At 42.7% G+C, this 25,317-nt stretch overlaps 1 protein-coding gene across 1 annotated transcript in view; it reads left to right on the forward strand.

Moving 5' to 3' along the window:
- Positions 1-25,317, forward strand: part of myo15b (myosin XVB) — a 43,348-nt gene that overhangs the window by 15,345 nt on the left and 2,686 nt on the right. Inside the window, exons 25-67 of the mRNA XM_071544465.1 lie at positions 520-613; positions 3,817-3,879; positions 4,015-4,072; positions 4,212-4,336; positions 5,565-5,660; positions 5,804-6,039; positions 6,974-7,143; positions 7,967-8,039; positions 8,143-8,325; positions 8,856-8,965; positions 9,689-9,756; positions 10,074-10,158; positions 10,560-10,598; positions 10,755-10,817; positions 11,204-11,215; positions 11,518-11,615; positions 11,745-11,972; positions 12,548-12,626; positions 12,759-12,872; positions 13,347-13,515; positions 14,157-14,232; positions 15,026-15,269; positions 15,996-16,102; positions 16,226-16,285; positions 16,425-16,500; positions 17,789-17,915; positions 18,160-18,267; positions 18,386-18,527; positions 19,321-19,432; positions 19,656-20,019; positions 20,536-20,671; positions 21,074-21,163; positions 21,326-21,442; positions 21,817-21,873; positions 21,972-22,044; positions 22,153-22,229; positions 22,324-22,400; positions 23,153-23,283; positions 23,682-23,776; positions 23,867-23,944; positions 24,250-24,346; positions 24,772-24,920; positions 25,037-25,164. Of these exons, the coding sequence (XP_071400566.1) occupies positions 520-613; positions 3,817-3,879; positions 4,015-4,072; positions 4,212-4,336; positions 5,565-5,660; positions 5,804-6,039; positions 6,974-7,143; positions 7,967-8,039; positions 8,143-8,325; positions 8,856-8,965; positions 9,689-9,756; positions 10,074-10,158; positions 10,560-10,598; positions 10,755-10,817; positions 11,204-11,215; positions 11,518-11,615; positions 11,745-11,972; positions 12,548-12,626; positions 12,759-12,872; positions 13,347-13,515; positions 14,157-14,232; positions 15,026-15,269; positions 15,996-16,102; positions 16,226-16,285; positions 16,425-16,500; positions 17,789-17,915; positions 18,160-18,267; positions 18,386-18,527; positions 19,321-19,432; positions 19,656-20,019; positions 20,536-20,671; positions 21,074-21,163; positions 21,326-21,442; positions 21,817-21,873; positions 21,972-22,044; positions 22,153-22,229; positions 22,324-22,400; positions 23,153-23,283; positions 23,682-23,776; positions 23,867-23,944; positions 24,250-24,346; positions 24,772-24,920; positions 25,037-25,164 (4,884 nt within the window). The remainder of the gene's footprint in view (positions 1-519; positions 614-3,816; positions 3,880-4,014; positions 4,073-4,211; positions 4,337-5,564; positions 5,661-5,803; positions 6,040-6,973; positions 7,144-7,966; positions 8,040-8,142; positions 8,326-8,855; positions 8,966-9,688; positions 9,757-10,073; positions 10,159-10,559; positions 10,599-10,754; positions 10,818-11,203; positions 11,216-11,517; positions 11,616-11,744; positions 11,973-12,547; positions 12,627-12,758; positions 12,873-13,346; positions 13,516-14,156; positions 14,233-15,025; positions 15,270-15,995; positions 16,103-16,225; positions 16,286-16,424; positions 16,501-17,788; positions 17,916-18,159; positions 18,268-18,385; positions 18,528-19,320; positions 19,433-19,655; positions 20,020-20,535; positions 20,672-21,073; positions 21,164-21,325; positions 21,443-21,816; positions 21,874-21,971; positions 22,045-22,152; positions 22,230-22,323; positions 22,401-23,152; positions 23,284-23,681; positions 23,777-23,866; positions 23,945-24,249; positions 24,347-24,771; positions 24,921-25,036; positions 25,165-25,317) is intronic.

A 25,317-nucleotide genomic window follows, 5' to 3' on the forward strand; every position in this document is an offset into this window, starting at 1 on the left:
ATTGTGGACCCGGAAAATTAAACGTTACCCAAAGTGGGGTGATGACTGACTAGATATTATTATTTGGTCTTTAATTATTAGACCTAGGTCACTAAACTATAAGTTTAAAGGGGACATTGGTCCTGAATAATGCCCTGATGGGACTTTTTTTTAAATTTTATTTTCTTTAGGTATGGCTTGCAAATAGATTTCTGGGGATTTTCGCTTGATCTTTACCCTCCATTATAATTCCAAAAACTATAACATCAAATCTGGACTCTCTTAGACTAAGGAATACACCGATATGTTTTTTTTAAAGCCAATATAGATTGTCATATTTTTCCCCACTTATATCGTCCAATACCGATAGATCCCCGAGAATTCCATTTAACATGGAGGCTGAAAGGAGGTCAGTGAAGTGAGGAGGAAATGTGGAAATACAGTATGTGTGTGTGTGTGTGTGTGTGTGTGTGTGTGTGTGTGTGTGTGTGTGTGTGTGTGTGTGTGTGTGAGTGACCGCTGCCCCCTGTCTGTCCCCAGGAAGTACTACAAGCGTCTCAAGCAGTCTTTCACCCAGTTCTGGGCGGTGATGATGATAACGAGGAACACCATCAAGAGACGTCGGTGGAGGAAGGTAGATGTGCAAAAATACACACACACACACACACAGAGAGAGAGAGAGAGAGAGAGAGAGAGAGTCATCCCCACTTCACAGTCCCTCCCTGGCTGGGTTTCTTAGCAACCAGTGTTTACTGACTTTATTGTGCTATAAATCCTTTATCTTATGCAATACCAGCAGCTATAGCTCAGCAGTATATCACAGGGAAAATGTGTCCATCCCTTCCCATTGACAACGCCCCAAAAAAAAAAAATCCACGTTTCGGGGTCAAAGTGTAGGATCACACCTCTCTTTCATTTCCTGTCACCTGACTTCTCCAGACGATCAGATTCTCTCAGATCATTGGTCATTTTGGACTCATGGTGCAGATTGTCATTAGTTAAAAATGAGTCACTAACATTGAACATTGGATATTTTTAAACCACAACTGAAAACATATCTTTTTAATCTAGTTTATAATAACTAGTAGCAGTCTGTTTATCATTCTTAATTACTTTTGATCTTTCCTATCTTTATTATTTTAACTTCCTTCCTTCCTTCCTTCTTAATTAAATTGTCTTTATTGCTCTTGTGTCAGTAGTTGCACCCATTGTTTTGTTATTCATTTTTCTTTATTTTATCTGTATTTTTTTTTCTTTTCACACTGTCTTTTTATTTGTTTTTAGCACTTTGAGCTGCATTTTATATCTGAAAGGTGCTATAAGCCTGCAAATACAGTTTATTATGTTATTATTGTTCCCTATCATACCATGCAGACTTTGGACTTCGCTGGCTGTAGGAACAGTTTTAATATTAGGATTTAAGCCCTGGTGGTCAATTTGAAGTTATAGAAAGTGCGAGTACACTCATTTTTCTTCTTTTCTTTTTCTGTAAATCAAGTGACATATACAGTACTCTTCATTTAGAGAGAGAGACTTGCCGGGACTCTCTAAGTCCTAAAAGTGAGGTCAAGAATTGGCCGTGAAATTCCCTTTTTTTGAAGTCTGCAGACGTGTTTCTGCTTTTTGAATCGTGCTGAACACCCGGAAGATTTTTACAGATAATAAACATTTGATTCTATCGGCTCACACAGATTTTGAATGAAAGCTTTTGGCCGTGCGTAGAGGTGAATTTGAACCCGGAGTCACAGCACATGAGCGGCCTGCACTGTTCATTCTTGTAAATATTTCAGCCTCCACCCGACATCCTCCTGGATATTATTACGGCCACTTTCTAAATCTCATTCCTTTCCATGAACTATCCTCCTTATCTTACTTTAATCATGTCGCTGGGTCACACACACACACACACACACACACACACACACACCTCCAACCGCACTCCAGTCTCGGACTTCAACCCCTCTGGCTGAAATTAGAGGCAGCCGTGCATCTCTCCTTCCGCCTTGTGAAACCTTTCCTCTCAGACTTAGTTCCAGCTCAGCGGCACTCGCAGGTAGGGTTTGTTTTCTTCTCTTATTCTTCCTCTTTACCTTCTTTTTCATTTCTATTTCTTCGTCTCTGAAGGTCGTTTGACTCGGGCCAAGAGAATAACGGAGAGTGAGGGAGTGGAAGAGAGACTGTCTGTTAGTATTAGCGTTCAAAATAAGACAAGTTGCTTCTCTTGGTCTTTTTCTGTGTCGTCTCTCATTCCTGTTTTTTTCTCCTTGCATTGGCTGCAAACTGAATAGAAAATGTGGATCTTTTTGTTACTCTTTTGTTGTTTCCATTGTGTTGTTGGCAGTCCACTGGGTGTTTTATGAGGCTTGGACTATGAACAGTGTAGTGTAGCTGTCATCCTCTGTCAGCTGTTAAGGCTTAGAAGGACTCTTCACTTCATTTACATTAGAATATGAATTGGTCACTTATAAAAAACAGGGTTTTGATTTGCCACTACAGTATATCAGGCCTATATTTGCCTTTTATTGATAATCAGATATCAGCCAGTCAGCATCATCCACCTCTGATATGATGGATATGATGCAGTTTGGTTGATTACATATTTATTGTAGCATTGATCAATACTAGGCTGGTTGTCTATGGGAAGCCCATAACCTGAATTCATTCTAATGAAACATTTTGATTGTATTCAAGCTAAGTGTGCATAAATATGTATTCTTATTCTTATTCTAATCCTGGGTTTCAGTGGAGAGTTTTAGTGTCCCATGATGGTCTAAAAGCTGCTTCAGAGGCTTTTCCCACTAACACTATTAGGGAAACTCGAATGAATTCTTCCAATTTTTTGAGTCATATTGAGCAAATATCAGCCGCTCCAATCCCCAAAATTCTCAGTATCAGTCTTCAAAATTCCATAACGGTCGCACCCTAGTTTGGATATTTGGTTAAACTTTATTTAAGGGCAAATAGCAGGCGTGAGGAACTGGGTGTGTTTTGATCTGTCATGATTTGTGACACGGCCTGGCTTGTTTGGTTTGGGCACATATTGATACGCAGGTCGCTTATTGTAAATCCTCTCATTTAGAGGTTAGGGTTGGGCAACCTGTGTGTGTGTGTGTTTGTGGAGACCCATTCTCTGAGTTATTTGATCGCTTTGTGAGTAGGAGGTGAGGCTGTACTGAAAGAAATCATAATAGAAATCATATGTGTATCCTGCAGTGCGTGTGTCACATTTGATTACATTTATATTTTAGGTATTTAGCTGATATTCCTATCCAGAGTGACTTATAATAAGCGCAACAGAAGAATAAGCTTTAATTCCTAGATCACCAAAAAGTCAAAGGTCAAAGGTCATGGCCTCTGTGTCCTTACAATATTCCTACCACCATAGAATGATGATAAATAGAATAATAGCAAAGGAGAGAGATACCAGGTCTTTTTTTTTTACCCATAAGCATATCTGAATGACGCTGCACTCGTGCCTTAAGGTGACACCTCTCCACAAGCTGTAAACCTCCTGATAAAACCCCCCAGCTTTCTGGACTTTTGACTTCACACGAGGCGGGGCGAGGAGAGGGGTGGGGCGGGGCAGGAGTATATAACAGGATGTGTATCCAAGAATAGGTTCTGATGGAGCGCATTCCTGGGGGAGAAATGAAGGAGCGCTGAGTGTTTACTTCACGTACCTGGATAAAAGAAACAGAGTGTCGTTGAGCCAAAAAGTTGCCACAGAACGAAAAAGGAGGATGATGAAGATGAGGTCAAGTGTGGCGAGCAGCGTGATTGGCTGACAGGTGTTGCGTGTGTGTGTGTGTGTGTGTGTGTGTGTGTGTTCAATTTCAGGAACGCAACGAGAGGAACAAATTAAAGGCAGCCACCAAGACTAAGTCCGTCTCCCTAGGAATGGTAAGGCTTCAGGATCAATCTGATGCAGACTGATCCAGAATCATAGTAATCCAGCTGTAACGTTTCATCAAAAAACAGAAACCAACCATAGTCTAACCATATGGTAATATTTGCTAAATGTTATTTCCCTGTTAGGATGTGGGGATGCTGGAGATCCCCGCTGAGCTGTCAGCCAGACTACGCAGTGCAGCAGGTGAGCAGAGACACTTGAAGGAAAACTAGATTGGATCGGATGAGACTACAATCTACACACAAACCTGTGGTGGCCGTTTATAGAACTAGACTTCGACTTGGCAATGGTTTGTGATTGTAGTTCCTCCTCTGTCCACCAGGGCGGCAGCAGGTGTCAGGAGTCACAGAGGTCGCACCTCCGCAGGTGAAAGCGGAACACAAGCTCTCCCTGCCTCAGGATATAGACCGATACCCATTTTCTCGCTATGCCAAGTTAATATTAAAGGTAAGTATTGTTGGCAAGGCAAGGGCATGAAAACACACTCACACACGTTCATGATCCAAACTATATACTTTTTTTTTTTTTTTGTCAACAATATGTTTATTGAGTTTTCAACATTTTAAAGGTACAAAACAAAACAAAAATAAAAACATTATGTATGCGTACCTACAAATATCAAATATTATAAAAATAAACATATACATGATATATATATAGATATATACATATTAATGAACAAACAATATTAGAATGATTAAAAATAAATTAATTAACTCCCATTACATAATTGGTAAAATAATAATAGTAATGACAGTAAAAAAAAAAAAAAAAAAAAAAAAAACAACACAAAGGGGGTACATTACAACAGAAGCACATACAAAACTATATACTTTACTGTGAATCCTGCTACACTTGGCTCACACTTGATGGTTGTCCCCACACTGCAAAGAAACTACATTTAAGCAAGTCATTTAGTCTGATTAGTCTTGAAATCATATTTTTCTTAAGTTATACAAGCATACTAAATTGTTAGCATGGAGCACTGGAGCGAATGTATTATTTACTAGGAACACATGATGATTTCGGTGTCTATTGCTCTCATCGTTTAAAGAGTTAACACCCAACCCTGTGTGAAGCCTGACATCTAATGGTAAAAAGCATGCTACTGAATTTGCCATCTACTATTGGCTGATCTTTGGTGCTAAGTGATGTCACCTTCTATAGAGGACAACAGATCAGCCAATAGCAGATGGCAATTTCGGTAGCATGCTTTTTACCATTCGATGTCAGGCTTTACACAGATTTGGGTTCAGGGCTTATTTACTCTTTAATGGCCAAGTTGGCCAACTGGCCAATCTCCCAAAACCTTTTTGTATTCCTTAGAAACAAGTGAAAAAAATAAATTGCCAATGGGATGAAATGATTCCATGTTTCCAATGCAGTTTCACTGATTTGGGGACTTTTCTCAAAAAAAGTGTTAATATCATGAATCAAAAAGTGATAGGTCACACACCCAATATCTTAAACCAAGGCAGAAGAAGACGAATGACTGAAGTGCTATAAAGAAAATGATTAAAAAAAAAAAAAAGTTGATTTGTATTGAAAACCCCATTGGCAAAGTGTAATTCTAGATTAAATACAACAGATGCACCTGAATGGAGGAATAAACAAGGAATAATTCACTGTCATCTTTTCCATTTCTCATGTTTCTCCCTCCCTGTGTCTTCCTCAGGATACATGGTGCCAGCCTCAGGGATATTCCCTCCAGAGACCCCTGACCCCTCTGGATCCCGACGATGCCAGAACCGCCCTGGAGATTTACAAACTGGTAAATCGGACTACAACTGCCACAACACAGCAAACGCCTCTTAATCATATATTATATGATTTGACACTCATATATCGATGTTTCAAAATGCTATACGTACCTCTTGTCTTATCTCTTCGCGTTTCAACCCGTTTCCTCCTCAGATCCTGCGCTTTACGGGCGAGTCGGACCTCGGCGGCTGGCAGGAGCAGATGCTGGGGAACTTCATCGTGGAGAAGGGCCAGAGCCAGCCCACCTTGAGGGACGAGATCCTGGCCCAGCTCGTGTACCACACCTGGGGCCTGACGGAGGAGGAGGGCAGCCTGCGGGGCTGGCTGCTGCTGGCCTGCTGCCTCAGCGTCTTCACCCCCTCACCCACACTGGACAAATCCCTGCTCAAGTAGGTGGGGGGCCCTCGATGGGCCCGGGCTAGTGCCTCATGACATCACGCATGCTTTGCTCATGGCGCGAGGTTTGATTGTGTTTCTTACATCATATGAAAAATGAACATTATCTTCTCCATCCCCCACCCTGTGACCGTAGAACTCCCTTACATACGTTCATATTTCAAAGCCGACATCACAGGAGAATAACTAAAACAAATAAGTGAACAACTTATTAAATATATCGTATGATCAATATTTACTATGTCAGTTTCGTCTGTACTTTGAAGAAAAAAAAAGAAACATACTGTATAGATATTATAATGTCGAAAAAAAACATACATATTACATTTGTACATATTGAATTTAACAAATATTTAGGAGAAGAAAGGGAAATAAATAATAAAACAGAAACATTATTACTAACCATATAAAACCAGACTTAAAGGATACGGCCTGACTTTCTGAGATGCTTTTTGCAAAGTTTCAACTGTCTCTAATATTTTGAGAAAAGAGTTCACATTGGCTTGCTGGAATGCGAACAGTTTCAAAATGTCATTACAAAGTGCAAATAATATAATTTGGATGGAGAACTCATTTGCGATTACTACAGCAGAATAAAATGGATACTGATATCGCGATTCCTTTTTCTGCCCCGCGATACCTATCGTCACTGTATTGTATCGCGATATATTGAATTTAGATATATCTTCCCATTCCTAACCAATACATCACTGATTACCAAGTAGATATAATGGTGCACTTGAAACAAAAAGGGTTCTATATTGTATCAGAAAATGGTTCTTTGGGCTCAAATGGTTCTGCATTGGACCTTGCTGTCAAGAATGCTTTGAGAAATTCACCATTTTTTTAATTACACCCTGACCAAAGAAGCCTTGGAATGACCCCTCCTGCTTCAGTGTGTATGTGTCTCTGTCCTGTCCCATCCAGGTACGTGTCTGACGGCGGCCCGGGGGAGTACCGCTCTCTGTGCCAACACAAGCTGCTGACCTCCCTGCAGCTCCCGCCTCCCGCCGCCCGCCTCTACCCCCCCAACCAGCTGGAGTGGACCACCAACCAGAGGAGGGGCAAGATGGTGCTGGACGTGCACACCTTCAACGGTGAGGCTGCTGCGGCTTATCTACACTTCATCTTCCTCTCTCTCTGTGTGCCCATTCAAGTCAGCGGGTTTTATCAATGTGACATAATGTCTTGGTTTAGACCAGTGATTCTCAACATTTTTCATATCAAGGACCCCTAATTTAGTCCACATTAGGGCCACGGACCCCCATTTGATGAGATTTCTTCTCTCGGACCCACATCTGAGAATATTTTTACTGTTAGATATGATTTTGTCCTGAATTCCATGGCTATCTGTATTGAAGGTACAGAGATAACAGTGAAAGACAGTCAAAATAGTCATTCTTCCACATACTCTAATTGTGTTAACTCCATAATGGTGAAGTTTAATAATTCATCAATTTGCTGGGGACCCCCTGGAACCCCCTCAAGGACCCCTGGTGGTCCCCGGACCCCACGTTGAGAACCATTGGTTTAGACTATTTTGGTTTGCTGATATCGAAATTGCTCAATCAATTTATTCATATCATTTTTCAGTAATGTTTTTTTTTTTGTAAATTATTCTTCATTTAAAGGTAGTAACGTATCCCAGAGTTTCCATTGGATAGGTGTGGTCACTCTGCCCTAAAGAGCTGCTAACCCTAAAAGAATTTTAACAGTCTGGGTTTCAGTGGAGAGTTTTAGTGTCCCAATCTGGGATAAAAATGTTATTTTAGAGGCTTTTCCACCCTGTCAAGAATAAAATTCTGGGTGAAACACTGATTTCTTGAGATTTTTGTCTTTTTAAAGATATTGAATATCAGCACAAAATAAAAGGCCCATATGGGTCAAACTCTAATAATGTAATTTCCTACTTTTCCTCAGATGAGAAGCTGACAGCTGAAGTGGAGTCTTGGACCACAGGAGAGCAGCTGGCCTCCTGGCTTCTCCATTTCAGGTATGAATTTTGCAAGTGTGTTTGCCTCCTTTTGACACATATCTGCTTCTATATATTCATCTCATACTCCGTGTGTGTGTGTGTGTGTGTGTGTGTGATGCAGAGGCGTGTCGGAGGCCATGCAGGGCTGGTCCGTGTCCCTCCTGGCCGACGAGGGCTGGTCGGACCTGGCCGGCTCCGACTTCGTCATGGACCTGCTGGCCGGAGCTGAGGCCGAGGTGCTGCCCCCCCCCGGGACTCCCTCCTCCACGGACAGCGACTACCTGTTCAGCGGCCACAGGGACAGGTAGAGCCACGGGTCACGCAAAAAAAAACCTCTGGGACTTTTTACCCTCTTATCTGACTGCATTGGGGTAGATATCCACACACACAATAAGAGGAATCTTGCTGAGTTTCTTTTCCAACTGAGCTCTGTGCTTATTGGCTCATTTAAAAAAGATTTGAACTTTTATTTACCCGGGGAACAGACAGAGACATTTACATTTCAAAATCAAAAATGTCTATACTGCACGGAGACTTAAAGGGGCATTAAAGTCATATTAATGAAATGGCATTTTGAGAGTATCTTGCTTCCTAATTTTGATGTATTTCCAGTTGAAACGGGGTATTGGGGCGGGACATAATATGAGAACAGATCATTCAAAAGTGTAAATCTATATTTTGTATTGTGAAAATGAAAATAAAGTTGTTTAAAAAAAAAAAAAAAAAAAAAGTGTAAATCAATAGGATACCAGGTGGTTGGGAGGGTCTTGAAACTCCAGTTCGTCCAACCCTCCCTCTCTCTCTCTCTCTCTCTCTCTCTCTCTCTCTCTCCAGGATGGGGCCCGCGGATCTGGACGGCTTCATCCCCCCGGCGCCCTCCATGCAGGCCCCTGGGCTGCCTCCTTTCGATTCCAAACCCTGGGGAAGAGACTATCCGCAGGAGGGTAGGTGCTCTCACCCCCCTGCCCCCATGCCCCACCCCCATTCACTCTCTACCGGAAAAGCAAGCTGTCCTCTCGGCCTCTCGGTCGCTTTGGATTCACTTTCACTTGATCGCGTTCCGTGCGAGTGTGTGCCCAGAGTGACCTTCAGGGGTCAAGTAACCGAGGACACCCGACTTGTACCATTTGAATACACACCGGACAGAATCCCTTAGATCATCAAATAAAGGTCTCCTCACTATCTCTAGAATAAACTCTAAATCAGCTTATGGTGCCTTCAGTCATTATGGTCCTACTCTCTGGAATTCTCTACCACATGAACTAAGGTCTGCTAAAACAGTGTCTTGACTAAAAACATATCTGTTTTCACAAGCTTTTAGTTAGGTTTAAAGTGTGTGGTTAACGGGAAAACATTTATTTTAGAATCAGTATTATTACTATTATTCCCTTATTAACAATAATGATAATAATACCTTCTTATCTTATTCCTTTTTATTGCAATACGTTATATGTTTTTATCTTTTTTTTTATATGTTTTTATTTATGTAATACCTTCTTATCTTATATGTTCCTACCTTATATGTTTTAGTCATGTATGATCTTTGCCTATTTTTTGCTTTTTATTTTGAGGCACATTGAGTCTACGCGTGTCGTATGAAATGTGCTATATAAATAAACTTGACTTGACTTGACTCTCTCTTTTTCCACCTCTACCTCTGTTCCCAGGCCGTAGGCGACAGATGGATGCCTATGTCGATGACCTGTTTGACCCCGTGCTGGACCAAGGACCTCCAGTCAGTGTTTTCATTTCATTTATTTTTTTTCATTGAACCTGTAACCTGTAATCCTTGCATGGGCTGTGTTGCCTGTTCCCTGAAAAGTGTTATTTCTAAAAAACTTTCATAGGGGTTTTGTATGGAGCCTGTGACCGGCTGCTCATTGTGTAAGGATTGGATTGCGTATCTCTCCCTTGTATCTTATTACCGAGTGTGTGAAGTCACTGGCTTGTGTTTCCTGCCCTCTCTCCCGTAACTGTACTCCTGTTTGCGTGCTTGTTGTGTCACTCACAATGTAACTTGTTCACTTGTTACTGTGTTCTGTGTGTGTGTAGGACATGGAAAGACTGGCCATGTTGAACCGGAGGATGAGAGGAGGAGGAGGAATTGGACCCATGCAGCCCGGCATGTATGGAGCCGGTAGGAAGACTGGATTTCCTGTTCAATTTCCTTTCTTTACTTTCTTTTTTTTTTTACTCTCCCCTGTGGATAGTTGCAGGGTTTCAATACAAAATGCTATATTATATAGGCATTATTTCATTTTTTTACTAACTGGACTTTATCAGTCAATATTTAAAAAAATACAGATCACATATTTTTTTCTTAAATGTTATATTCTATCCTCAGAAATATTAAACTATATTGTAAGTTAATGTGTTAAGATGACTCTAAAGTGCTGTAATTTCACGCCAAGAATCATTTTGTAAGAGAATGTGTCACTTTTTTTTAAATTTCATTTTGGAATAAAATTCTTATTATTATGATTTGGTTCAATTTATTGAAGATGATCTGTATTTAGAAACGATAATTCTCTTATCCAGGTATGCCTATGACAATGCCAGTATATGGGCAGCCAATGGGTAAGTGAGTCATGGTTTCATCAACAACAATCTACTTTTTGTTTGACCTAAATTTTTTTGCCTTTAATCCTTTTCACACTCACTACAAGGGGCAGACTATGAGCTGTGTGTTTTTAATGTTTATAATCCTCATCCTCCTGCATGCTCTCTGTCTAGGAATGCCAGTCAATCCTGCCATGCCCGGCTATGGTGCCACTCCCATGATGCCAACCATGCAACGTAATCCTTCTACATAAACCTTTTATTGCTCCAGTTTGATCATTGTGTACATACTATCTAATGTATAATACATCACATAAATCTAGAATATACAGTGTATGCAGTTTCATTTTGTCAGTATATTACATGCATATTACATTGTTTAGTTTTAGCTCTACAAACATCTCTTGGAGGAAAATCTACTCTGGAGGTAGAAACAATCTGATTGGTTGAGTTAAACCTCAGTGGGCAGAGCCAAAGAACAACAGTTTTCTGGCTAAGTAACATTAGACTGAAGCCCAGTGAAAAAGGCAAGAGGTAAGAGAGGAAGAAGCTAATATTATGAAGCCTAGCGCTATTGCTGCTAACTGAAAAAATATCTACCGTAGGTTAGCTAGTTAGCCTAGCTGACCTTCCAAGTTCAAACTAGCCATACTAGCCTTTAGCTAGCTAGGAAGCTAATTATCTAGCCTGCTGACCTTCCAATATCATGAATGTCATGTTCATGAGTGAATGGAAAAGTTATTGCTATTTCTATTTTTTATTTCTATTTCCCTCTTTGCCATTCAGGTTTGCCAGTTAGCTAACTTGCGCGCTGAGAAACTGTGGTCCTTTGGCTCCGCCCATTGAGGTTTAACTCAACCAATGAAATTATTTCTGCCTGAGAAACTAAAACTCCAATATCCAATAACTAAAACTGCAGTATTCATTCCCAATGCAGCCATGATGATGCCCCAAGTTGCTATGGCCGCCCCGCCCGTCGCTGATCCCATGGCAGTAACACAGCAGCAACTCATCAACCAGCAGGCCTTTCTCATGGTGAGGAGACAATATTGCCAAAGCAGTATTTCCCTCCGTCGCCCCTGTCTCTTCTCCCTCTTTCCCTCTCTTACTATTCATTCTCATGTCCCCTCCTCTTCCTCCCTCCTCCTCCTCCTCCCTGCCCAGGCCCAGCAGATGACCCTCCAGGCGATGACCCTGTCCCAGCAGCAGGCCCAGCAGCAGACCCAGGAGCAGCAGAGGGTGCAGAGGCGCCAGCCCGACCGGCGGCCCAGGGAGCGCGCCCGCTCACCCTCCCCTCCGTCCCCCTCCCCTCCGTCCCCCTCGCCCCCACCCGCCCGGGCCGCGGCGCATGCGCCCAAACGCGCCCCCGGCCGCAAGCACTATGAGCCAGAGGTGTGTGTGTGTGTGTGTATACAGTGTGTAAAACATCCATTCCCGTCCATTTGTGTGCGCGTTTTTCTATATTTTCCATATTCTCTTTCATTGCACATATCTGGATATTTTTAATTTTAGGAGTTTGTTATTTTATTAATTTAGATATTTTTGATACTGCACATTTTCATTTATTGGTATATTTTCATATCGTACATTTTTCTCATTGTTTTGTTTCTATGTCCCAGTATGTTCTATTGCTGCTATTTTGCAAATCTTCATAATGCTGTAACTAATTTCTTTCATGTCACTGTCATTCATACATTTCTATTTAATAGGTTATCATTTGCGTTATGCTTAATATCCTCCATTTGTTCTATTCTTATCTATGTTCTAATTGTCTTTACTGTATCCCATTGCTGCTACAACGACCCAATGTCCTCATTGGGATCATTAAAGTTTCAGCTTATCCTATCTTCTCAGTGTGTTCCGTGTGTATGCTTATTTCCCTGGGTCTTATGTATTAGTGTCACTAGGTAGCGGTTCCTCTGTATTTGTGGTAACTCATTGTGTGCTGATGTCTGTTTCCTTCACAGCCAGAGAGAGAAGAGGTTCTCGCCGATCCAGAGGAGCTGGAGTCTTTCAGAGAGAAGAGGGACTACTTCCAGAAGAAAGGTGAGTGGAGCTCAGCGATACCAAGCACCGATCAACAGTCACACTGCTTCCTGCTCTTCATGACTGTACTTTGATAACTCATTTTCAGATTCAGATCATAACACCGTCCTCTCCCTCTCCACTCTTCTCCAGGCTTTCAGCCCCGAGGTGCAGCCGGACCCCCGAAGCCGGCCCCGACCAGTCCACCCAGACGACAGTACTCCCCCCCCGCGCCTCGTCCCCCGCCCACAGCTCCGAAGGCCGAGGGTAAGAACGGGAAACAAGGTTGAGGAACTGTGGAAGAATTTGTGGTATCTGGGATATCTGGAATATCTGCCCCTCACCTCTAAATAGTTATCATAAAGAACTTGAGCTCTGATTGTAAATGGCAAGGATCTCAAGGACTCATTACATGTTACTCATCCCAAAAATAATGTTATTACTTATTACTTCCTGGAAACACTAATTCGTTACACTACTTGTTATGATTTTTTTTGTTAAACCCCCAGTTTCCTCTTCTGTGAATGATCCGGAAACCAAAGTTTAATGTTCTTTTTGCCCTTTTACTGGATCAAATCAAAGTAGTGGGAATACTTCCACCCAGAGAACGTAAACTTTTCTACCATTTGTCATCTGAACTCTATTAGAGTGAGAGGATGACGGCTAATTATGGAAGGAAATTAATTTCGATAATTCTTCCATCCTCCTCCCCCCTCGCTCCCTGTCTCTCATCTCCCACAGTGAGGCGTCCCACCTCCCCCCGTGCCAGAGAGGCCGCCTCCCCGAAAGCCAGACCCACCCCGGCTCCTCTCTCCGCCCCTAAGCCCGAACCCACCTCCAACATCCGGGACATCATCAAACAGTTCAACAGTCGACCCGCCCAGGAGCCCAGACCCTTTGAGCCGGTCAGGTCAGTTTCAAAGCCGGACCGGACAGGAAGGATCCTGTCTGGTCCGTTCAGACTGAATGCCTTTAAAGTTTCATCTAAACTAGGGTTGAATCCTGCCTGGAACTTTCTCCTACTCAATACTCAATACTAATATATTTAAAGAGTAATTAAACACCAAACCCAAATCTGTGTAAAGCCTGACATCTAATGGTAAAAAGCATGCTACTGAACTGTCTGTCTGCTATTGGCTGATCTTTGGTGCCAGGGATATCACCACCTGTTGTACTCTATAGAAGGTGACATCACCTGGCACCAAAGATCAGCCAATAGCAGATGGGGTTGGGGTCTAATGTGCATCTATTTGGAGGTCTGATAGACATGAAAGCAGTTGAGCAGGAATTGAAGCATAAAGAATTTTCTTTTTTATTGTTGTACTCAATTGTAAGTTGCTCTGGATCAGCTAAATGCTTAAATGCAAAAAAAATGTTCATGTTCAGGTTTGTTTGTTTCTTATTATTAAGGTAATGTCCATGTAGAAACAGTCAAATGTCTTTGGTTCAGTCAATTCGACCCTTTCTTACACAGTTTTGGCAAGTGGCAAGGGGGCGGCAACAATATGCTACTGTGCTTTTTGTAATCGACTTCTTTTACCCTCTTCACAGAGCTCCTACCAGGCAGTTTGTAAAGAAGAGAGATCCCAAAGAGCAAGCTCTGGCCATGCTCAAAAGCAAAGGACCAGTCCCACAACAGGTCAGGATCTGGAAACTGCAGCCACAGTTACAACAAAAAAGAACATAAGACCATAGAAAATATAAGAGTGTTATTGTTTTTTCTATCTTGGATTGATTATCTCTACCTGGAATGTACTCAAAATTCTAAAATGAGATACGATTTAGTCTCAGGGACCCCAATATGGGAATGTTTTTGTTGTTGATTATGTGGGGAGATATGAGAGATGAGAATGAAGCCTTGAGTACAATAATCATTCATATACATTATCAAATTGGGATTATTTATTTTGAATTCAATCATAGTAAAATTTAACTTTTCCTTATTTTGCTGGGGACCTCCCGGAAGCCCCTCAAGGACCCCGGGAGGTCCCCCGAACCTCACTTTGAGAACCGCTGCATCAAGCGTTATTGAAGTCACGAGGAAATGAAATGGCATTTCGATGGTGTTTTTGCTTCTGGTTGAAACAGAATGTTGGGGCGGGACATAATGTGAGGAGGAGGCACTGTTTCGAAAGTGTTCAAAAGTTCAAAAATTCTAGATTTTTCAAAATGAATAAGTTCCATTGAATCCATGAAGTAACCACTAAAAATACACTGTTTTCCAGAAAGTAAAATTAATGGGATTTTGATATTAAAATACAAGAAAATATGTAATTTTTTGGCATTAATGTTAAATTGGTGTATGTTAAGACTCAGACCACCCACACATTTATATTCGTTACACTCCTCCATCCTCTCCCCCTGCTCCCTGCTAACAGAAACAGTGGGTGCCTCCTCCGCCGGTGAAGAGGAAGGAGGAGCCTCGGCCTCGGGCCTCCCCTCCCCGGCATCCGTCCCCTCCCTCCTCCAGGGGCCCTCGCTCCATCTCCAGCAGCATGAGGCAGAAGCAGCGCTCCCTGGCCGACCTGTTCGGCTCCCAGCGTTCCCAGCACGCACCTCCCGCCGCCCCGGACTCCCCGCCGCCTCCCCCCGTCCCTCGCAGCATCCCGGACCCGCCCGCCATGGCCGCCCCGTCCCTCGTCGGGGGCTACTCGCCTCCAATAAGTAATAGTTTCCTGTCAGGGAATTTTCAGTTTCAGTTCACTGACTTTATTCATGTTTATCAGAAACAATATTGCTAAAGCCGTATAGACATGGTTAATTTTCAAAAACCAACACGCAACAACACTTTCAACATTCAAACCATATTGAGAAGTTATTTGGTTTGAAAACATGTAGGCATCGAATCAAATGTATCAAGTCAAATTTTATTTATATAACATATTTCATAAAACAGTGTAACCTAAAGTGTTTACAGACATGGTTAAAAACAATAAAATAACAAAAAAGACAGGGAGAAACAAGATAACCAACATCATGAAGTGACACAGCAACTCGAGAAGTAATGTTTAAAAGATGTAAAAAGTATAAATATATATAAATTAATTATTTGGTTTGAAAGCATGAACCCTAATCCTAACCCTAACCCTATAAAAATAACACATAATCATCAATATCTATAATAACCTACAAATCATTCAAAAGCCAGTAAGCGCATATCGGACATTGTAATAACCGTTGTGTGTGTGTGTGTGTGTGCGTATGTGTGTGTGTGTGTGTGGGGGGGGGGGGGGGGGGACACTCACTGTCTCTCATGTTGTGGCTCTTCAGCAATATTTTTCACTCTGTTGTATCGCACAGATTAACCAAATGTAACCCTGGAAACAGTCCATTTATAATTCATGAGTACAGTATTCATTTCATTCATTTCCCGATTATTGACTCGTGTAGATCTGATGCCAGAGGAGGAGAGCGTCCGCTCCCAGCTCCACCGCTTCTCTGCCAGCGTCTACTTCTCCTACTCCGCCATGCCGGGAAAACTCTTCCTACGCAAAGAGGTGAGAGCGGCCGGGGGGTTCAGTGCCTTGCTCAACGGATCGAGCCGGGATTTGAACCAGCAACCTTCCAGTCACAAGCCTGCTCCTCTAACCTTTAGTATCATCTATTTTTTGCATATGCAGGTGTTTTATCCCAGGGAGGTGTTCAACCGGCCCTACATCCTCAATCTTTTATGTGAACAGGTGGGTATATACTGTATACAAGAATCATCATGTCTAACTAACTTATTTATTTTCTGATTCGTCAGTATTGAACTCCCTCACACTTCAGCAGCAGCAGTAAACAACCAAATCTTGCCCTTGTTATTGTCTGGTGTTGCAGATAATGAGGGACACCTACTCTGACAGCTGTGTGAGGATCAGCAGAGAGGAGAGGAGGAAGATGAAGGATCTCCTGGGTGAGAATTATGACCATCATCATTATGTTATGCAAGGGAGGCAGTTATTACTGTAAAATAAGCCCCAACAGGGTGATCAAAGTCCCTGATCACCCTGAAGGAGCTTATTTTGCAGTAATGACTGGCTCACTGTGCGTCATCCAGCTTATTACATGGCAACTTACCTAAGACACGAATCATCTGATATGAAATATTGATTTATAATGATTTGACAATGATAATGATGACAAGCTAAAGTAGTTTACAAGCTTACACCAAAAACTAGTCCAGCAGGAGTAATGTCTTTTTGCCATGAGGTGTTGCCGTTTAATGTAATTAGAAATCAACAAAATGGACCAGACTTCCTGACTGGAGTGATATGATTAGATGTGATTTAGAAATAAACCGCAGATTGCCTTCATTGGCCAATCAGAAGTGTGTATTAAACATCTCTCAAATATGATTTGAGAGATGTTTGTAAGTTTACCGTACAAAAAGCTAAAAAAGGGATTAAAAGGAGATGTATTTTGATTGTTGGGGTTAAATTATGGAACAATGCTAATATAAATTTAAGAATGTGTAATTCGCTTTTGGTTTTCAAAAGAATGGTTTATAAAGCTATTTTTGAGGGTTACGTGTGAATGAATTTTTATTTTATTATTATTTTTTATTTCTGGAGGGTAGCTTAAAATGATAAGAATGTAGGCTAGACATATATAAGCATTATGCTTCTGCCTGTGCCTTTTCAGTCACTACTAAACTACTACTACTACTGTCTAGACTGCTTATACTTATTGTATATTAGATTGTATATTGTATATACTGTTTATACTTATTGTATTGTGTGTGATGACTGAATAAAAATACTACTAGTAAAAATACTACTACTGACTACTACTACTACTATTCAACAAGTTTGATGTCAGTTGGGTATGACAAGGTGTGGCATTCTCAGTATCTCAGCCTGAGTCCAAATCTGATCTGGTGGTTTTTATCATTATAATGGAGAGCAAAGATCAAGTAAACATCACCTGTGACTAATAATTTATTACACTGACCAAATAATATGTTGTCAGTCATCAGTCAGACATTTAGTGGATATAAGCGGGTTTGAAGTTTTGTTGGTACATATTAGATGCAGGGACTTTGCCATAGTTTAGGGTTTAGTGAACATTCATCATGTTGGTTGGTCATCAAGGCGGTGGTCTGTGGGAGGAATGTTACCAAGGATACACTGTAACATCTGTAACATGTTTCTGTGCTACTTTTCTCTTTCTGTTACCATATTTTCACCACTTGCCCTCTCCAGCGAGTTTCCATGTGGGCACGACTATAAGCACCATCCAGGATGAGAACATGAAGAAGAGGATCGTCATCGCCGCTCGGGACAACTGGCAAAACTACTTCAGTCGCCTGTTCCCTGTGAAGGTGAGCAGGTACACACACACACACACACACACATACTAGTATTGTGACAACACTATTTACAGGGATATACCAGCATGCATTTTACAACTTCAAAACAAACTGAAAATGTCTAGGTCACGGAAGCAGTCATGGACCTTTACATCAAGGTCACAGTGGGAACCCTGCATACACAAACACCAGATCCTTCACCTTGTAATTCAACTGCATTTTCAAGGATCTCTCATATGTATTCTCTTTGTTTCAGGCCAATAGTGAGGATACTCGGATTTTGGGTGTGTCCCATCGTGGCATTCGTCTGCTGAAGGTGGTCAGAGCATCGGGCATCAACCCCAAACACCTCCGTCTGCTGAAGAGCTACAGGTGAACACATGTTGCCTATATACACACATATATAAACATACACACACAGCGCAAACTAAGCAAAATCAGTTCCTGTTTCACGTGCACAGACTGTAAACTCGAGCATGTGTGTGTCTAGTTTTGCAGAGCTGCTGTCAGTCGACCTCCATGATGCAGAGACGGTGAAGCTGGAGCTGCAGAGTGAGCAGATCATGCTGCAGTCCTCCAGAGCCCCTCAGATCACTGCCATGGTCCGACTCTTCCTCCGGGAGCTCATCAAGGTATTTCCCCCTTCGTCATCATCATCACCCCATTCATCATCTATTCCCTTGATAGTCTCTTGTGGCCGCGGGATTGCGTCCTTGTGATGGAGTTGCTGTGCTTGCTGTGTTATCAGCCCAGGTGTCATCATCAGGCCACTTTCTTCTTGGCCTGGTGGATGTGTTGGTTAGGGTTTCATCATTCCAGCCTCTGACAGAAATGCTTAAAGGAAAAATCCACCCCAAAAACACAAATGGGTTTTTCTTATTCCTGTGAATAAATGGCCAAATGTAGACGGCATGAGATATTTCCAGTGCAGGTATTATGGAGTTTAATAGGAGAAAAATTCTCAGAATCAACAAGCAAGGCCTTCTTTTTAGACCCACCATCTTGCACCAATGTCCAACAGTCATACAGGAAGACACCCATCATAGAAGAGACAGAGAGACCAATGTCTCCACCGACATTAGCTTCAATAGCCCAGAATGCAATGCATCCACAAGACATGTTGTGTATTGTGTAAGGGGCGTGACTCACTTTTTCTCGACTTGAAACTCTCACTCTCTTGCCATTACTATCATGACCACTATTGCACTAGTTCTCTGGGGGTTGTCGAAAGTCATTCTGGGAAATGTAGGAAATCACTAAGTGAAGTAGAAGTAGATGAGGCAGGTTGAGGGAAAGTGGAACAAAACGCTTCATTACAAAATAACTCCTGGGATGCACAGGACATCACAGTCAGATGATATCTAACAGTGTAAGATTATCCGAGTGTGGAATTTCCTTTAAGTTATCTATCCGTCTGCTGTCCAGGACTCAGGCCATGTTATTGCCCTGAAGAGCTACGTGACAGACGACAAGAGCCTGCTCAGCTTCAGCAGGGGTGTCATCATCAAACTGCTGCCAATGGACGGACTTCAGCAAGGTGAGCTCATCATCAGGCTCCCAGACCTTGAAGTGTAAATTGCATGGCATCGATAAAAATGTTCGTGATATTTATTAGGGTTAGATTCTATTGTCTGTGCTATTGGTGTCACAGGGGTTTCAGTGATAAATGATGGTCTCTCTCTCTTTTTCCATGGATTATCATAGTTGGCAAGCTTGCTAAGGGCTGCACCTCAGTACTGATTTTAAGTGTTATCCACCAGGCTGGCTTTTCGGCACCATCGGAAGGCGCTCCGGTCTTTTCCCAGGTGACCTCACCCAGCCATCTGCCGCCCCGGACTACCACTGCGTCCACCTTGACCGAAGAGATGTGAGGAGGAAAAGCATGAGGGCCATTAGGTCTGCCAGTACACCCAAGGGCCTCCATTCAAGTCCCATCACCAGACCCAGGTCCATTGTTGATCCAGACATGCCCAGGAGAGAAGGCTCGGTCCAGGTCTCGGTCCAGGGCTCGGTCCAGGGCTCGGTCCAGGGCTCGGTCCAGGGCTCGGTCCAGGGCTCGGTCCAGGGCTCAGAGAGCGAGATCCTCCCGTACTCCATGGCTGAGTTTTCCATGAAATACTTCAGGTACAATGTTCAACATCAACCACAGTGTTGGGCTGCTTACTCACAACAATAATGTATCACTCATTACTTGTTACTCATTTCAGAAAGAATGTTTTTACTTTGCTGATTACTCCCTGGTAGCAGTAATTTGCTACACCAATCATTATATTCCTTTTAAGTTACATCACCAAACTTGGCGACTGCATCCTCTTTTACCTTCAAAATCAGGATAACACAGTTCCCTCTCCTGTGAATGATCAGGAAAGCAAATACCCTTGATGTCCAATGTTCTTGCAAACCTTTTGCGTGATAATGGTCCGCTCTGGAACCGAACTCCTCGATAGGGGATGGTCCCTCTCCTATGCAGGAGTTCAGAAAGGCTATGGGGAATGACTTTCAAAGAGGTTCTGGAAAACCATTGAGCGACTCAAGAGGGGAAGGCAGGACATTGCCTGGGCTGTTCTCAGCTGCTGAACTCGACTGTGGACATAGTCAGAAGGTGGAAGGGGCACTTTGAGCAATCCCACAACCCGATAGACATGTCCGCTGTGCAGGAGGCAGTGATTCTGGAGGGTCTGAGCCCATCTCCTTGGCAGAGATCGCTGGGATAGTTAGAAATCTCCTCAGTGACAAGGTGCCGGTGGTGGATGAGATTCGTCCTGAAATGCTGAAGGTTCTTGAATGACGTCTTTTCAATGTTGCATGGATTTCGGGAACAGTGGCTTTGGATTGGCAGACAGTGGTGGTGGTCCCCATTTTCAAAAAAAGGGGTCCGGGGGATGTGTTCCAGCTATCAAGGAATCACACTGCTCAGCCTCCCTGGAAAAGCCTATTCCAAGGTGCTGGAAAGGAGACTCCGGACGATTATTGCGGATTCCATCCTGGTCGCGGAACAGTGGACCAGGTTTTTACCCTGTCACAGATAATCATAGGCTCATGGGAGTTTGCTAATCCTGTCTACATGTGCTTTGTGGGTATGAAAAGGCCTATGATTGTTCTGTGTCTAGTTTTGTGACATTAGGGTGGCATCTCTGCAGTTGGTTCATCAGACTGTGATCTCTGATGTGCACCGGAGTTTGAGTGTGATGCAGTCAGGATGAGGATCCACACCTCCAAGTCTGAGGCCATGGTTTTCTCCCAGAAAAACGTGGCCTGTCTTATCCTGGTGAGGGGTGAGCAACTGCCCCAAGTGGAGGAGTTCATGTATCTCGGGGTCTTATTCATGAGTGAGGGTAAAAAGGACCCTTACCTATGGTCATGAGCTGTGGGTAGTGACCAAAAGAATGAGATCATGGATACAAGCGGCCAAAATGAGGTTTCTCCGCAGGGTGGCAGCCTCACTCGTCATGACAAGATGAGGAGCTTGGCGATCCAGGAGGATCTCGGAGTTGAGCCACTGCTCCTCCACATTGAGAAGAGCCAGTCGAGGTGGATCGGACACCTGGTAAGGATGCCACCTGAGCACTTCCCTGTGGAGGTTTATCGGGCACAACTGACTGGGAGGAGACCCCAGGGTAGACCCAAGACACGCCGGAGAGAGACTCTATCTTCCACCTGGCCCTTGAGCGACTCGGGACCCCCCTAAGAGGAGCTGGAGGAAGCTGCCTGGGAAAAGGATGCCTGGGTGTTGATGTCCAATGTTCTTGTCATCCTTCAGCTTGATAAAATCAAAGTAGTGGGAATACTTCCATCCAGAGAATGTAGACTTTTCTGCTATTTCTCATCTAAACTATAGCGTGAGACAACTGCATGGTTTGTGCGGTTCAAATAACATGTCATGGCTAATTTTCTACTATTTCTATCTCTCCCAGAGTGCAGACTACAGGTCTGCCGCCTAGTGGAAGGGATTTTTCAGAGATGGTTCAACACACGCAGGTCTGTAAAACAATATAAGCCCTCTGTCATCATATCCCATGCTTTTTCATTCCTTATAATACATTCACACATCTACATTGTGTTTTATTTTCAACCAGGTCCCTATAGATGAGTCCCTCATCCTGTACATTGACCCTGAAATTAATGATTTGGCTGTACAGTGCTTTATGAGTGAGTGGTTCAACACTAACCATGCTGCTTCACATAACCACTGTTTCTCTTTGAATCTTCACTAATTTCCTCATTTATTCCTCATCTCCCATCCCTTTCTCCCCCTAGACATGATGCAGTTCATGGGTGACATGCCAATGAAGAAGAATCACACCCAAGGAGAGTGCCTGAACCACATTTTACTGGTCAGCGCTCACTCAAAAAAGTATATCAGTGAATTGGATAGGCTTTAAAAAGACTTTGATGGGATTTGAATAATGTTTTCTCTGTTCTGTTCAGCTCGGGAAGGAGAAGGAGTTGCTGAGAGATGAAATCTACTGCCAGGTCATCAAGCAAACCACCCACAACCCAGTCACGTGAGTGTGTGGGGTGTAGGGTTCAACCAATATGGGAAACTGCCAATACGTGACCTTGGTATTATAAGGTTCTATCTGACCTTTTTGTCAAAACTGAGTTAGTCGCATGAACCTATTCTATGAGTGCCTGTTGACATATGTGTGGTGTTATTTTTTGAAAATAATGATTTTTGAGTCTGTAATTTCTAAAACAAAAGGACCCATCTCCATTTAACTCAATGGATGCTGAAAACTTTGAAGCTCAGTTTCTCAGAACTACTACTATCTATGAAGGCCGATAGAACCTTATAATTCTAAGCTCGATATATTGTGCCAAATATTCAGCATGTTTACATTTGACCTTTTTCATTCCAGAATTATTATTTTTTAAATCCTTATCGAAAAATGTTCATGCCAAAAAATTATAAGTATTCAGTGGGGCTGCAACAGAGAACAGCATCCCATCCCCGCTAATTGAGACGCCACAGATTTGCCCTACTTCCCAAAATTATGATTATTTTTATTTGGGTGTCTGAAAATGTCTAAAAAGAAGACATTTCATTTACTGACGTCACGTTACATGATTTCTGGGTAATGAAGTCCTCCAAATTCAAACAGTTACTTCTCACTGCCACTTGGGCCCGCCAAAGTGCAAAATTGCCAATTGCAGTAAAATCCTCCCACGTCACACTGGAATGATTTCTCATAGAGACAGTGGAGATGGTCTCACATATAAATGAATAATTTTTGTGATTGTTGTGTTGTCTCCACAGAGACAGCTGTACCCTCGGCTGGCGGCTGCTCAACCTGATCACCGGGTTCTTCCCCTGCTCTGGTATCATGCAGCCCTACGTCACTCAACGCCTGCAAGACGTCGCCCAGGACCGTGCACACCCATACCAAGGTAGAAGACACACATGGCAATACGTACACATCCAGAGGACCATGAACAGTTTGCACGAACACACACACCGCCACAAGAAATTTCCATCTTTACAAGCCGTTTAGTCTCATATTCAGTCTTAAAATCTTTTTGCGGGGATTTTCTACAAAGTTGATTTGCATTGGAAATAAGGAAAGCTGTCACAGCCCATTGTCATATTTTTTTTTGCACTTTTAAGAAAATATATCACTTTAAGACTCAATACTAGATTAAATGTCATGTCATTTTGGTTTCTTGTAATGTTGGAAATCTAGGAATTGAAGATGTATCCTTTTTGCAGTGGACACTCTTTCTCTCTCTCTCTCTCTCTCCCACACACACACACACACACACACTCACACATATGTGTCTGTCCCCAGAGCTCGCCAATGTGTGTCAGGATAACCTGCGGCGCTCTGTGAACTATGGCGGTCGCCGTAACATCCCCTCACACGCAGAGATGGATGCCATTCTGGTAAGTTAACCTAACACACTCACGCAAATGCAAGCAATAATAAATAAAAAATAGCTGAGCTGTTTTCAAGTGTGTCTCTGCTATCTGCAGGCTGGCAAAACGTCTCGACGTATTCCCATCCGGCTGCCAGGAGGGGTGGATTTCCCCATTAAGACGCGCAGCTTCAGTGTAAGATTCATTTCTGATTTATTTATTTCACTTATTTACTCTCTTTCTATAAATAAACCCACCTACACTGAATGTACCCATCTTTTTAGTCTGACATAAATCTTTATGAGGCAAATTTCTAGTATAAATCATAGTAAGTAGGATAAAACTGATGTGAGTTTTTGAGGAAAGGGACTTTTGAGCAAAAACATACATTGCTGCTTTTCTGAAAATATAACTGACTTATGGTATTATTGGTGGATGTTTGGCTTATGCTGATCATTGACTGGAGATCATAATTTATACATCTGTATCTGTATCTCTAGGTGGCGACAGAAGTGGTGGCAGAGATCTGTGAGCAGATGGGCCTCTCAGATCGCTCAGACATCAGAGAGTTCTCCATCCACGCCATTCAACCCCAAAGTAAAATGATATAGAAAATATAGTTAAACTGATATATCAGTTTGCCTATGTATGGTGGGGGAGGCATTGGCCTTTATTAAAAACTGATATCAGCCATTTAGTGCTGTTCACCTCTGATTTGATGGATATGATGCAGTTCGATCAGTTACGTATTTATTGTAGAATTGATCAATACTACACTGTCTGTGGGAAGCCCTTAACCTGAAGTGATTCTAATGCCATGATTTGATTGTGTGTGTTTTCCTCTTCTTCTAGTTATTCTTATTCTTGTTCTTTTTCTTATATGGTGTGAATGCTGTTTCAGAGGCTTTTCCAACCCTGACGAGATTATAATTCTGGGGGAAACACTAAACACTTGTACATGTGGGATTTTTGATCAGATCGATAGTTCACTCTCCTCTCTTGTCCCTCTCCTCCTCCGGCAGGCGGGATGGTGCGTCCCCTCCATGCCGACGAGTACCTGTTTGACTTCCTGCTGGACGATGGCTCCATATTCCTGTCGCTGAGCCGAGTCATGTGGAGGAACCCTCTGTCCTTCAACAACGACCTCTATGTGGAGTTCCACTACCAGCAGGTAACGGCATTGCTTCACACCAGCCAGGAGCAGAAACTTACTGGTGGACTAGTGCAATTTCCATCTAACCATTAATGTACTTGTGTGTTGCTGTGTGTGTGTGTGTGTGTGTGCAGTTGCTGGGTGACTACCTGGATGGGAGGTTGATGCTTTCTGCTGGTGACAGTTCCTTGTTGGTCCGGCAGATATCAGAGCTGTCGGCCCTGCAGCTTCTAGCTCAGGGACTGACCAACCAGCCTTCACTGTAAGTCATTGGTAATTAAAGGAACACAGTGAGTTAGCTGTTAAGTGATGAGAACATAGAGACCAAAATCATCCATGTGTCCCCAGCAGATCATTGGTCTTGGGGGACTTCCTGCCTGCCTGCCTATTTAGTGTCATTAATCGAGCTAATAAG

This window comes from Centroberyx affinis, unplaced genomic scaffold (genome assembly GCF_046629955.1).
Source record: "Centroberyx affinis isolate AG114_WGS23_722 - 3 ecotype Tasmania unplaced genomic scaffold, CSIRO-AGI_Caff_v1 ptg004591l_1, whole genome shotgun sequence".
NCBI lineage: Eukaryota > Metazoa > Chordata > Actinopteri > Beryciformes > Berycidae > Centroberyx > Centroberyx affinis.